General features: G+C 42.5%; 1 protein-coding gene across 2 annotated transcripts in view; it reads right to left on the bottom strand.

The window, feature by feature from the left end:
• Window positions 1-1,146: 1,146 nt before the first annotated feature.
• The window catches only part of ACVR1B (activin A receptor type 1B), a 44,322-nt gene continuing 31,285 nt past the window's right edge, over window positions 1,147-14,183 (bottom strand). For both annotated transcript variants that reach the window (XM_020966200.2, XM_020966199.2), the window contains 5 exons: window positions 11,472-11,639; window positions 10,477-10,633; window positions 9,163-9,287; window positions 7,811-7,941; window positions 1,147-4,439 (listed from right to left, as the gene is read on the bottom strand). In XM_020966200.2, the coding sequence (XP_020821859.1) occupies window positions 4,314-4,439; window positions 7,811-7,941; window positions 9,163-9,287; window positions 10,477-10,633; window positions 11,472-11,639 (707 nt within the window). In that variant the 3' untranslated portion in view covers window positions 1,147-4,313. The remainder of the gene's footprint in view (window positions 4,440-7,810; window positions 7,942-9,162; window positions 9,288-10,476; window positions 10,634-11,471; window positions 11,640-14,183) is intronic.

Below are 14,183 nucleotides of genomic sequence, written 5' to 3'. Positions count from 1 at the left end.
AAAAAAAAAAGACATGAAGTGTCCATCAGTTAAGAAATGGTTGAACTGAAGTATACGAATGTAACAGATATGTCAAGGGAGAGGGGGAGCCTTAATCAGGAAATGACAACAATTATGTTTTGGGTTTTTTCCCTTTCTTTTTTTTTTTTTTTAAAACTAAGAACAATACCTGACTTGGAATTAGAAGACCTGATTTATAAGTCTCAGGTCTGCTGATGTTCATTAGTTTTGTGATGGAGGCAAGTAATTCTAGTTCTATGGACCCATTTCCTCATTTGTAAAGAGAGTTGGCCCTTGGAGCTCTTACCTTATGGTGTACTAGGATGCCTACCATCCTTGAAGCTGTTTGATTTCACTGTGGTAAATGTCTGATGTTTAATGCAGGCCACCCAGCGGGGAGAATATTAACTTGTCAGACCCCACAACTGGACTCACTGTTCCAGGCTCTCTAAACTACAGATGGAGAGGAGAAATGACATTCACTCACAACCAAAGAGGAGCCTACAAATACACTGATCGCATCCAGGCAACTCCCCACAAATTTTTTTTTTTAAGGCACTTGGGGTTAAGTGACTTGCCCAGGGTCACACAGCTAGTAAGTGTCAAGTGTTTGGTCTGAGGCCAGATTTGAACTCGGGTCCTCCTGACTTCAGGGCCAGTGCTCTACCCACCGCACCAACTCCCCACAAATTCGTTTTGGAAATGCCTTTCTCATTAAAGAAGGTACACGGAGAAAAAAACCAAATGGGAACAGAAGTCCTCTTTTCTGCCCCAAGGCCTGTAAAATGTTTCAGCTCACAGAAAAACAATGAAAAACGATGCTTGACTTTCCTCCTTAGCCCAACTGTTTGCTGGTGGTGCTCACTGCCTTGGGCAAAATGTTCTCTCCTTTACATGGAAGGGCTTCAGGAAGGTCAGTAAGCCCAATCCACAATATTAGCAGGTCCTTTGGGTGTGGGATTAGTGTGTCTTCTTACTCTGCACACTGAACAGTAAAGTGCTATGATTTGAGAAATGTCTATCTGACCAAAGGGCTGGGGAAAAACGATTGTGGAAGCTTAACACACGGGTTCTTTGCAGGCAGCAGAGTCCATTCTGGAGCCACTACTTAACCCTACATGCATATGATTGATAGCAAATGAAAAGCCCTGTGAATAAAACATTTTAATAATATACAGCAGAAATCGGACAGGCTTGTTCTTATATTAAAACAAAAGATTTCCTATATTACAATTTATTTACATTTGCATACTGAAGAGGTAAAGTGTCTAAGTGGCTATTTTACAGTCCTTTCTAATAAAATGTACAAAATAACAAACAAGTACCGAGGAGCCGCTCCAGGGCTTGATGGCGATGTAAGAACGGGCTTGAACTTGGTCTGTGAATCGAGGATCCAAAGGTACAGGGCGATCCTCAGGATCAAGGTTGGCCTTGGTTGATCCGAGGACGCAGCTTCAGTCCCTCCCTAATTCTCAGGTGGTGTTTTAGTGGGGTTGCCCCAAACAGCTGCCACATTCTTCCCCTGAGGTGGCTTAACTCTGGGGGTGGTGAGCAAAAATGAAATGACCAGGGGACCTAGTTAAGTGCTTTAGGATCCACTTGGATGTCACTGGTTGGAGAAAGAGCATCAGACAGACCTTGAAGGCTAGCTGGCTATAAATGGGGACTTAGGAGTCTTAAATTCCTATCATTACCCTTGGCTTCCAGCTCCCAAAGCTTTGCTATGAGGAGGGTCAATTGGAGGCCAGAAGGGGGGGTAAACTTATGTTGCTAATGACAAAGTTAAGTGCTAAAAGATTTGTCTTTGGCCAAATGGCCTCAAGTGTTTAGGGAATAGGGAGAATTTCCATAACGCAAGAAATGGAGTATCACAACAACAAAATAAATACGGGGAGGAAAAAGAGGGGGTTAGGGTAGTCACCCTAATGATCTAATGGGGAGAGAATCTACCTCCCTCACACATACCAGTTCTGGCATCGGCCTGCTGGGAGGGAGGGGATGGGATTCTACTGGTCAGCAAAGGCAAAGAGATTTCCCCTTGGGGGTAAGGGGATGAAAGGAAGACCTGTGAATGGTAACTCTTAAAGTAATCCTGCTGGCATTTAATCTGGGATGCTGGGTCCCAGGTCCAACCTGAGGCTTGGATCACTAAGCTAATCTTGGCCACACATCTCACCTTTGGTATCTGGGTTGCTGTCTTCAATTTGCTCTGTGGTCTCCCATGGCATACAGGGTGCTGTAGAAAGGGGGCACTGGGCACCTAACACATGCTGCTGACTGGCTTTTGGCCAATCTGAGGGATGAGAAGTTAAAGGATTCCAGCAATGGTTAGGACTCTTTCAAATATGAGCAGTAACCTCTGGCTCCAAAAGCTCTCAAAGCCAAGTGTGTTTCTGTCCCAAAGCCGCCACTCCACAAAATCAGTCTGTTCAGTCTGCATGTAAGGTCCGCCTGCTGGCTCAGGAGAGAGGGTGTAACCAGTCATATGACCAGTGAAGAGCTCTGGTCACAGTTCAGGAAACTCCACTGGGGGGGGGGGGAATGGGGATGGGATGCTGAAAAGAAAGAGGATTGGACCCCAAAGCAGGGAGGAAGTTCTCAGGCTCAGGTACACATAACAAACAGTTCCAGTGTGATTAAGCTGTGTGCATTTGATTGGATGGTTTCTCTTTTTCAGTGATTTCTTTAAAAACAAATAGATTGAGAGGTAATCACACACAGAGAGGTTTTTCTTTTACAAACAATTAACAATATTAAAAAAAGTTAAAATCCAAACCCTCCCAATAACAACAACAACAAAAAAAATCAAACCACTCCAGTTAAAAGTTATGGCTTCAGAGTTATTATATACGGAAGAGACACAGGCCAAATCACCACCCACAACCTTGCTTCTAGACTTCATTAAATGCTATGCTCAGATTAAATAAAAAGGGTCCTGTCAAACTATTTCCTGTCTTTACTAGGGGCCCCTGAAATGGATGCAAATCTCTCATCTGTCCTCCACCTTGATCAAATAATCCAGTAAAACAAAACCCATGCAGTACCCTCCCTTCCCTCCCCCCACCCCCAAAACTAACCCAGCCGCCACCAAAAATATACACTGCTGTTTCCAGGATCTAGGATACAAAAGAAGGATGGGGTACTCCAATCTGATTCTCAAGTTCTGGGTCCTTACACTTCACAGCTCATTCTCAGGGCTGTGGAAGATAAAATTCCTGCTCTGGCTGAGACTGCAGTTGCCACTGGCCATAGTACTACCTCCCTCACCCCTACTCCCCAATCCTTCCCACCCTCCATCTGCCCCATATTTTGACCTCAAATTTTCTCCCCACCCACAGGCAACTGTGTGGCACCAAGCAAAAATGACCAGTCTGTGCCAGCTTTGGTTCCAAAGTCTGAAATGGAGGAGTGCAGTGAGGGCAGTCACTTGTAAGGGAAAAAGGAAGAGGCCCTAGGCAGAGAGGGTCACCTGGTGAAGGGGGCTAGTCCAGGGATGGAGAGACAGAGACCTCCCTGGGAAGCCTGGAGAAACAAGACTCTGCTCACTACTGAATAAAGAGGCACCAGCACACTGAGACTGAAAGACAACTGACTGCAACCCAGACTTGCACATGCACAGTAAGCTCAAGCAGTTAAGTGCGTACCGACAGACGGACAGACAGCCACACACAAACACACACACAGAGACACATACACACACGTGTAAGGGCATGGCATGGACCCGGCATGGGGAGAGACGCCTTCGCACATGCACACGCAGCTGGAACGAACACAACAGGCAGCCTCTTCCATCTCCGTGGATGATTCCTCCAGATGTTCGTGCAAGGGAGGAGGGGAACATTTGGCTCAAAGCTGCCCCTCGAAGGAGGCATCACCTCGGTTCCTCTGGGCCATTTCTATGGGCTGTGCTCAGGCTTCCAGAAGAGAACTCTACAGCAGCTTGGGGATGGCGACACAGCTTCGCTTTTCCTGGCCCTGTCCCAAGCTGTCCCTGTAACAGTTCCCAGCCAGACCACCAGAGGTACTGGGTTTAGCTTTCCACTGGAAGAAAGCTATAAGCTTGGCATCAAGTCCTCTGCACCATAGCTCGTCAGTCTCCACGCCATGAGGAGGTGAACATAAAAAGGTATGCGTCTCAAACCCTAAATGGGTGAGAGCGTCTCTCCCAGGCTCTTTCCCTCCCATGGCCCAGGCTAGCGTGGGACACAGGGCTGGGCAGAAACGAGAGGTAGGCCTCCGTTACCCTCTAGCATGGCAGGTTTCTGTGTGGTTCTGGATGCCCAGAGCTGCACGTGGACGGGCTAGGGAAAGGACTAGATCTTCACATCTTCTTGCACACTGAGCTGTGAAAGAGTCTTCTTGATGCGCAGGGCAGTCAGGCGCGCTGCACCGTTGGCATACCAGCACTCTCGCATCATCTTTCCCATCACCCGTAATGCCTGGGGGAGAAAGAGACCACAAAATATGCACAACTGTCACTGCCTGAGAAACGTGTCCTCTTACTACCATTTCCTCCTCAGTGCCTTGGTAAGAGGCAGACTTCCCTTATTGCTGCTGTCTCCATCAGCTTTCGAGTTGATCCTTCTCTAGGGCTGAAGCTGAGGAGAGGTATATCCTTGAAGGTTCAATAGGAACCTTCTCATACCCCTAGTAATTACATATATAAACTGAACGATATAAAATACCAAATCATCTAAAACATATTTCTTTTTAGCTTTGGAATGAATTACATATTATGAAGTTAAAAATGGATTCACCTAATTTTGTTTTGCTTAGGCTAACATTAAAATGAATCTGAAGTCCCATACCACAATCTAAGAGAAAGTAGGAGACAGCAGCCTAGAAACATTCTAGCGGGGGGGCGGGGGCGGGGGGCGGGCGGGCAGCAGCGGCGGGGAAGTCACCTAGGATTTTAAAAATTCACAATGTATATTCTACATTGTAGCTAATTACCCTGATTGACGTAACTGTGTTTAAAATTAGACTGAGTCTGATGTTAAAGCATTATTCAGAACTAAACTGAACCTGTGGCTTGTACATAAGAGGTGGTAGAGGTGGAAGGAGTTGTCCTGACTTTCCCTACCTGATTGGGGAAGTATTTGCTTTCCCAAGTAATGCAATGGGGACACGTGGTCCGTAATGTAGCCAAGCTGAAGTTGCTTCTTAGCTTCAGAAACATCTACTACAGCAGGGATTTTTAACCTCTTTTAGGGAGTCTGTGAACTATATGGCAAATCTGTTTTTAAAATATTTTGATAACTGTATTTCAACATAATTGGTTTCCTTTGTAATCCTATATATTTTATTTTATGCATTTAAAAATATCATTCCAGAAAGGCCTCCACAGGCTTTCCCAGACTGCTTAAGAGGTCCAAGACACAAAAAAAGTAAAAAATTCCTGTCCTTTAGGTTTGGTCTCAAAATGGACAGAGATGCTGTTTGAATTTGGTCATTTATTCCCTGAATTTCCTCAAATGGTAATAATAACAATAGATGCCACTTACATAGCATTTTAAGATTTACATATCTTATCTTTATTTCAATCTTCCAACAATCCTGGGAGGGGGTCACCATAGGTACTAAATTAGTGGCCCAGTTTTTGAGATGAGGTTATGTGAGCACTATTTTCCCACTTACGATGAAGATCCCAGAACTCTTATCTGCCATTTGGTATCCCAGTCATATTGATGATCACACACTCCAGGGAGTAAGGGCCTCATCACTCACTTTGCAAATCAACTTTAAAAAATATTTCCAATTAAAAATCTCTTGTTGATACACTGTTTTTCATCACCTCCATTTCCAAAATACAGCATATCACTACCCAGATATCCATTCTTTTTAGCAAAAAATAACAGGAAAAAAAGCAGTTCAGCAGAACCAAATGATCCACCAATGGCGTCTGGCAGTATGTTCAGCATTGCCCATCTTTAGCCCTTACCTCTGCAAAAGAGGGAGGGAGATCTGTTTTCTCATCTATTCTCTAGGGCCAAGCTCAGTCATCTAATCACACATTTTTCAGTTTTGTTTTGCTGATTTTATTTACACTGTTATGGTCACTGAATATACTGTTTTCCTGGTTCTGTTCCCTCCTCTCTGCATTAGTCCACATAAGCTGTCCCATGTTTTTCTGAATTCCTTTTTTTTTGGTTAGGCAATGGGGTTAAGTGACTTGCCCAGGGTCACACAGCTAGTTAAGTGTCAAGTGTCTGAGGCCGGATTTGAACTCGGGTCCTCCTGACTCCAGGGCCAGTGCTCTATCTACTGCGCCACCTAGCTGTCTCCTGAATTCTTTATAGTCATCATTCCATATGGCACAGTAATATTCCATTACATTCATGTATCACACTTTATGCAGTCATTCTCCACTCAATGGGTATCTACTTTACTGACAATTCTTTGTTACCACAAAGAATTTTATGACTATATGCTAATTTGCCCAATGAGAATGTGAGCTCCTTGGGGGCAGACTGTCACGCTTTTTACTGGTATCCCTAGAACTTGGCACAACGTTTGGCACACAGTAAGTGCTTAATAAATGCTTTCTACATGGAACTTTATTTTCTGTCTTTGACCTACTTGGGATATGTGTCAGCGGGATCTCTGGGTCAAAGAGCACGGGCCACCTTCTCTTTTTGTTCTATACTATCTTGCTCTGTAATCGCATGGATTCAATGATCACTTCTAGGAGATGATTCCAAGGTCTAGCTATCCAGAAGCCTGGTTTCTCTCTTGAGCTGCAGTCACACAACAACCATTACCTCCTGGATATCTCCAATTGGCTATCTTAAATTCAACATGTCCAAAACAGAACTCATTGTCTTTACCCAGAAAACCCTCCTCTTTCCCAATTTCCACATCCCTACTGAGGGTCCCACCATTCTCCCAGTCACTCAGGCTTACAGAATCAACTCTTCACTCTCTTTCACCCCACACATCCAATCCACTGCAAAAATCTTCTCTCTGCCCATACAGTCACCCTAAGGCTGTCATCACCTATCACCTGTATCGCAGTGATAGCCTTCTAACTGGCTTCCCTACCTCACTCTAATCCATCACCCACTTAGCTGCCAAGGTGATTCTTCTGAAGTTTAAGTATGGCCATGCCACCCCTGCCCTGCTTTGGGCCCTTAAAAACCTTTCATAACCTGGCCTGTTCCTAGCTTTCCAGGCTTTTTCTACCTTCCTCCTCTCCATGTACTCTGTGATTCAGCTATACTGGCTGTCCAGGTCTTGGCACTACCATCCCCAGTGACAAGAACGTCCTGCCTCTTCATTGCTCCCTTTTGGTTTCCTCAGCTTTCTTCAAGACTAGACTTTAAGCCCCACCTTTCACAGGAGGCCTTTCCTCGTCCTCCCAACTACTAGTGCTTTCCCCTCTCCTAGTGCCTTCCATCTCTTCTGTGTAATCTTTTGTGTACCTAGTTATTTAGAATGTGAGCTCACTGGAGCAGCGACTGTTGTTTTGCCTTTATTTGTATTCCCAATGCTTAGCACATTGCTGACACATAGGAGGCATTTAATAAATGTTTGCTGACTGACTGCCTCTGTTCTATGTCAATTCCCTTTTAGATTTCAAACTCTCCAAGAGCAGGGAACTACGTCTCCTTCTCTTTGATGTCTCTCTGCTTCACTCTCTCCAGTAACCAGACTCAGCGGTTTTATGCTCACGGAATGCTCAGTACACTGCACCGATTGATCAACTAACCACCATACCTCGTGGCAATTTGGTTTCATAAGTTAGAGACCCCTTATCCTCAAGTGAAGGAAGCTGGCAGACAAGACAAAAGGGAGCAGCACAGCTCCGTACCTCATAACTCTGCCACCAGTTGGGAACGTTGGGTCGCAGCTTTTGGTCACACACCACCTTCCGCATTTCCTCGATGGAAGGGTCCGAGGGCACAAGATCATAATATGGCAGCTGATATTCCTCATGGATCCCTGGGCAGAAGGAGAGATTTACCTGAGTGGTCAGCAAGAAAGCAGACTGACATTTCCTCAAAAATTGATGTGACAATTTAAGGAATTTTCTAGGAAAACAATAACAAAGTAATCCAACAAGGTGATGTATTAAGCTAGGGAGGGGATACAAGTCTACGGGAAGCACTTGGATCATATGAAGCTTATACTCTAAGCATCTAGGGCCTTCACTAAGAAATTAGAGGCAGGGTGACAGAATGAAAAGAGAACTGGTCCTGATTCTCAGGATACACAAGTTTGATTCTAATACTACTTGACTCTGGGTCACCTCTCTGAAACTCAATTTCTTCATGTGTAAAATGGGAATCATACTGGTACTGCATACCTCATAGGACTGCTTTTAAAACAAAGTATTTTGTAAACCTTGAAGCAATATATAATTATAAGGTGGTATTATCTCAAAACATATACTATTTTAGGTATATCCTTAGCCTAGTCTTACAGATGAAGCCAGTATATGACAAAATAAATAAGTAGCTTTTACACAGTGCCATACTTTTGCATAGAAGGATAAAGGTAATAACTTGTAAAGAATGTTCTAATAATTATCTTTATAAAATCTTCACCAGTGTACTTGTCTAACCCACTGTTGTTCTGGAAATATCAAAATCATTTGTGACTTATGATTACCAGGCCTCATTATACCCAGAATATGAAAGCTTAAAGATGCAGAACACAAGTGAGGAGAGGCTTCTTCTGAGAGTCCGTAAGAAGAGAGGGTATAGGGAAAGGGGCTGGATATCTTAGGGCAGAGAAGACTTCTCAGTTTCTTTCATCATTCTTTAGCTTAACCTTTTCAGTCTCCTTATGTCAGAGCTGAATGGCATTGAGATTCTCAATATCCACTGCTTGAAGACCTAGGGATCCAGGGAAGATCTCTAAAATAATACTATGTTACACTCACACAGAACAATCCCTAAATTCCACAGGTAGCTGTGGCCTAATAAAGACAATGCTGTATATGACCTAAAAAGAGAATTGTGATAGGAAGTTAACAAAGTCTGCTAGAGAACCCTGGATACAAGAATCTTATCCCTTTGGTGAGAGCTGGAAGCATGATTCTCACCCCCAAATCACACATACTGAAAAGAAAGGTGTTAAAGGGAGCAGTCAGATATCATCAACTACAGCTGAACTAAGAGTTTTGGAATTTTGGAGAAAGAAACCAAAAGGAGATGGTACCTCCTGAATTGCATCTTCGGGCAATCTCCCAATACACCAACCCTAAGGCATAAATATCAGCACATTTGAAGGAATCAAAGTGTTTCATGTTGATGGTTTCATCCAGTACTTCAGGGGCCATGTATCTGAAATGGTAATGGGAAAAGAATATGGTGGTTTCTGGAAGAAGATAGCTAATATACTCCTCTACTCGGTAACACAGGCAATTAGATGATTTTTCTTTTCAAATGAAGGTACTTTTCTATGTTTTTTTTACCATTTCATTAAATTTTTATTGATGTCTTCTGTTTCTCACATCATCATAGTTATCCCAAGTTATCACTTCTTCTCCTTTTTAAAAAATTTTTAAATTAACTTATTTTTAGTTTTCAACATTTACTTCCATGAGATTTTGAGTTCCAAATTTTCTCCCCATCTCATCCCTCCCCTGACCCCAAGATGGAGTGCATTCTGAATACCCCTAAATGAAAGTACTTTTCAAGGACCCTTTGGATAATGGAGGGAAGGATATGATAATTATCATCTCCATTTCGCAGGATTATAAAGGCTATGAATAATAATCAATTTCTGAATTTTTTTAACACCAATATATTTTGGATTTAAATTTGGTCTTTCCATCATGGACTTTTGGAAGCTTTTATTAAGCTGCCCCTCCCAGTGTAGAGAATGTTAGATCTCAGGCCCCAGACTGTGAAAACACTGATGTGGGCACTAGTAGGCAGACACAATGTCTAGTGCAATGATTTAGGGTAGGACCGTAGGAGAAGGAAGAATTGGCATGAAATAAAATAAAAGCCACATTATACTACCTGCTGCATCCCGAGCCCTGAGCTTTCTAAACTTCCATGCCTTTGCTCATGCTGCTACTTCTGTCTGAACTGCCCTCTTATATTCAGATATATAGTACTGTGCAGCTGGACAACTGACACTGTCTTTGAAAAAAAAATTATTGATACATTTCATTTTTATACCACAGATACTTAGCACCACTCCCCCCATACATTTGTCAACAGGAAAGAGAGATACAAAGAACCTTTTCAACTTAGGTAACATGGTAACACTGACTAGAGTTTCGTAGCTTCTAAAGGTTATTTATGTTGAATTTGCTTAATTTATACATATTTTTGTTGTATATAGCATGTCTTTCCCCCCTACATGTGAATCCTGTCTTCTCAACTAGATTTTAGATTTTCCAAGGGCAGGACCCACATCCTTCTCTATGTTTCATTTCTCTTGCTCTGATGAAGCTCTTCACAGAGGGGACCAGTCAATGCATACTGTTTATTAAGTCTAAAACCATGTTTTTCTCCATACCTCTTGGTCCCCACCCTTTGATTTGGGGCAATGTCAATAGTATCAGTACTCGAATCATGACGGACAGCAAGGCCCAGGTCAGCAATTGCACACATTCCATTTTTCTTCACCAAGATGTTCTTTGATTTCAAGTCTCTATGTGCAATTCCAGGCTTCCCTGGCAAAGAAAACAAGATCTCTTAACAGGACAAAGCCAGCACTGTTGGTTATATTCTTCTACCTGATCAGGCCAAGAGGCAGTTCTCTGGCATGTACATGCCAAGGAGGACGGGACCAAGACCTAACAGATAACTCATGCTTTTTTCTGGTAAGGTTTGGACTACGTGACCCTTCCAATTCTTAAATTCTATAGATTTGTCCATTATCAAGGCTGGCGATGGCTATCTCCCTAATTATCAACTGAGCCATAAGAGAAGACACCAACCAGTCTACAAAAGACTAGGACTTTTTGGCAAGTTTAGGGTATAATATGGCATCATAGCTCAAGGTCTGTGTTTACCTTCTTTAGCAAGTATTCTTAGATTAGCAGTATCCAACCTACCAACATATTCCTGACCTAGCTTTCCCCCTTGACACATTTAAATAATTACTTCATGGATATCTCTACTGATTGCAAGTTCATCAGTCTCATCTACATCATTAGATGTTCCTACCTTTAATAGGCTTCTTAGAGGATTACACATGAGACCATTCAATAAATACTTGCCGACAGATCACAAAATCTTACTACCTAATGATAGGTAACTAAATAACTAATCTGTTTGGTTATCTGAGGGCAAGTCTGAACAAAAGTAAAAAGAAGATCAAACTTAGCCGACTTCATACTAGGTATAAGGCTCATACAGTCCAGTTTAATGAGAAGCAAGATTAGTTCTTTTGGCAGATGATGCTTACTTACTTAGCCGTGTACAACTCTAAGTTAGGGACAACAATCAGAAGACACAGTCCTTTCAAGGACTACCTAACTTCTTTCTTCCTTGGTTGTGGCCACTTACCCTGGGTACCTACAATCTCCATGTGCAGGTGTGCCAACCCACTAGCAGCAGACAAGGCCAGCTTAATCATGCCTTCGATAGTCACTGTATACCGGTTAAGGTAATCAAACAAGGAACCATGTTCGTGATAATCAGAAACAAGCCACAGCTGGGTCCAAGTACCATTATCTGCAGGTAGAACCAAGGAAGGATTTTTAGAATGTCACAGCTATTGGCAGAGAATGGGACAGAAAAGGAAATATATGAGGAATGGGAGAGATTAATTTTATTAGTTTGCAAAATTTACACAGATTCCTTCCACGTTTTTTCAGTTATCTACACTTTATAAAAATCATCTTGCCAGTTAAATGAAAGATAAATTGGAGTGAGTAAAAGACAAGGTGGGAAGCCAGTTAGTCAGTCAATGAACTAGACATTTATTAAATAGCTACTATATACCAAGCACTATGCTACGTTCTTAGGGTAGCAAGAAAGGCATAAACTAGTCCCTGCTCTCAAGAATCTCACAGTCTAATGGAGAAGACAACATGCAAATAACTATGTACAAACAGGATATATAAAGGATAAATTGTGGGTAGTCTCAGAGAGAAGGCACTTAGATAGTTAGAAGGTTATCACAGCAGTATGGGTGACAGCCTGGAGTGGGAGTGGAGAGAAGGGGGCTGTATATGTTGTGAAGGAAGAAATGATAAGATTTTGTAATGGCCTGGATAAAGAGAGTGAGGGGTAGAGGATGACACTGAGGTTGAGACTGGGTAAGTAGGAGGATGGTGGGTGCCTTCAACAGTAATAGCGAACTTAGGAAGAGAAGATGATTTTGTGGCAAAAGATAATAAGCTCTGTTTTGGTCATGTTGAGTTTTGGGACATCCAGTTGAAGATGTCCAAGAAGTAATTGCTGATGTTTGACAGCAGCTCAGGAGAGAACCCAGGCATCTGGATAGACAGACCTTGGAATCATCTGCATAGAAGTGATCAACAAATCCAGGGGAACTGATAAGATTACAAAGTGAGATAATACAGAGCAAATAAAGCAGGCCCAGTACAGAGCCTTGCAGATAGAGCCCACTATTAGTGAGAGTGACACCACTGAAGAACCTTCCAAGGAGACGGGGATTGGGAGGCGGGAGGCCACACAGGTTAGAAGACAACAAGATGATAGGAAGTGGAGGAACAAAGTATAGATGGCTTTTTCAAGGGAAATACAGAATAGTAGATAGTGAGAGTAGGGATGCTAGATTGAGTGAGGGTTGTGTCGTAGGTTTGTTTGTTTTTTTAAGAATATGGAGACATGGGTATGTTTACAGGTAGACAGTAGGTAGGGAGAAGACTGAAGATGAATGTTGGAATTATAGTGTGAGCAGCTGCAAGGAGGAGGGGATCGAAGGGTTACATAGGAGGGGTTGCCTTAGCAAGGAGAAAGGCCACCTCTTCATTCAAGACCAGAGTGGAGGAGGAGATAATGGGAGACAAATGCTATGATGTGAGATGAGGAGGAGGGGAGAAGGGGTAGCTCTCTACAGTCTACATATTGTTGAAGTATGAGGCAAAATCCTCAACTGAAAAGGTGGCAGCAGCAAGGGGTGTTGTGAATGTTTAGAACAGTCACTTTGGAGAATGGATGGCAAAGCAATTAGGGAATAACAGAATGTTTGCCTTGCTACAGTGAGGGACAAGATGAGATCAGAGAACATACATTTGTAGTGGACCCAGTCCACACAACAGAGCTGACCCATACCACCTCAGCTACAGTCTCTTCACCTACTCCACTCACACCAGCAAAGAGACCTTGGAAAAACCCTAGGGAACTGATTTCCTGACTGTGATTGCCTGTCTGGGAACGCTATTTCAGGAAAGCCCCAACTCAGTTAGATGTCACTTACTAATTCTCAGTCGTCATCTCACCAGCTGCCTTGCCTTACCCTACCCTTTCTAGTTCTGGAACTGTGATCAAATCAACCTTACCATTTCTCTTGAAAGGGATAAGCCTGTGCCAATCTACTCCTCTAAGACTCCACACATCATCTCTGTAACTTTCCAGATCAAAATGCTGCTCACTAGAAACCACATTCCACATGTGTTGTTTGCTCCATTAGAGTATAAGCTCCCTAAGGGCTTTAGTATTTATATGTATCCCCAGTACTTAGCGCATAGTAAGATAATAATAATAATAAATTTAATACATGCTTATTCATTCATTCACTCCACAAATTCAGCTTCATTAAAAAACCAATGAAAAGGAAATTGAGAGCATATTTTTAAGCTTCATTCATTCATTCATTCATTCATTTTTAGGTCTCCTGACTATGTAAGTTCTTGGATTTCGGACTAGGATTTATTTTAATGAACGAAATTTTCAGAATGAGAAATCATCAAAAAGAAGGAAACACAAAAAGGAAGCAGTTAGCCTTCAAAACTGCCTTTGATTCTTATTTTCATGAGCATGTCAGGAAGAAGATATGTTGTGCAACACACTACTAATTATACAACTACCCAGAGATACAAACTCAAAGGATGAGATAATCATCAATGGTTACAGTATCAATCCAGTGAAACCTATTAGGTCATGTGCCACAAGGTCTTTCAATTTCTCTCCTACTTTTCATAGCCAACTCTCTGAAAAGGCTGTATCTGCTCATTGGGTTGTTGTGAGAAAAACACCGGGTAAACCTTTAATCATCAAATACATGTGAGTAATTTGTCACTCTCAACA

This window comes from Phascolarctos cinereus, unplaced genomic scaffold (assembly GCF_003287225.1).
Source record: "Phascolarctos cinereus isolate Bilbo 61053 unplaced genomic scaffold, phaCin_HiC Scaffold_1;HRSCAF=81, whole genome shotgun sequence".
Taxonomy (NCBI): Eukaryota; Metazoa; Chordata; class Mammalia; order Diprotodontia; family Phascolarctidae; genus Phascolarctos; species Phascolarctos cinereus.
The sequence above is the reverse complement of the archived record's forward strand: the minus strand, read 5'-3'. Positions and strand labels throughout refer to the sequence as shown.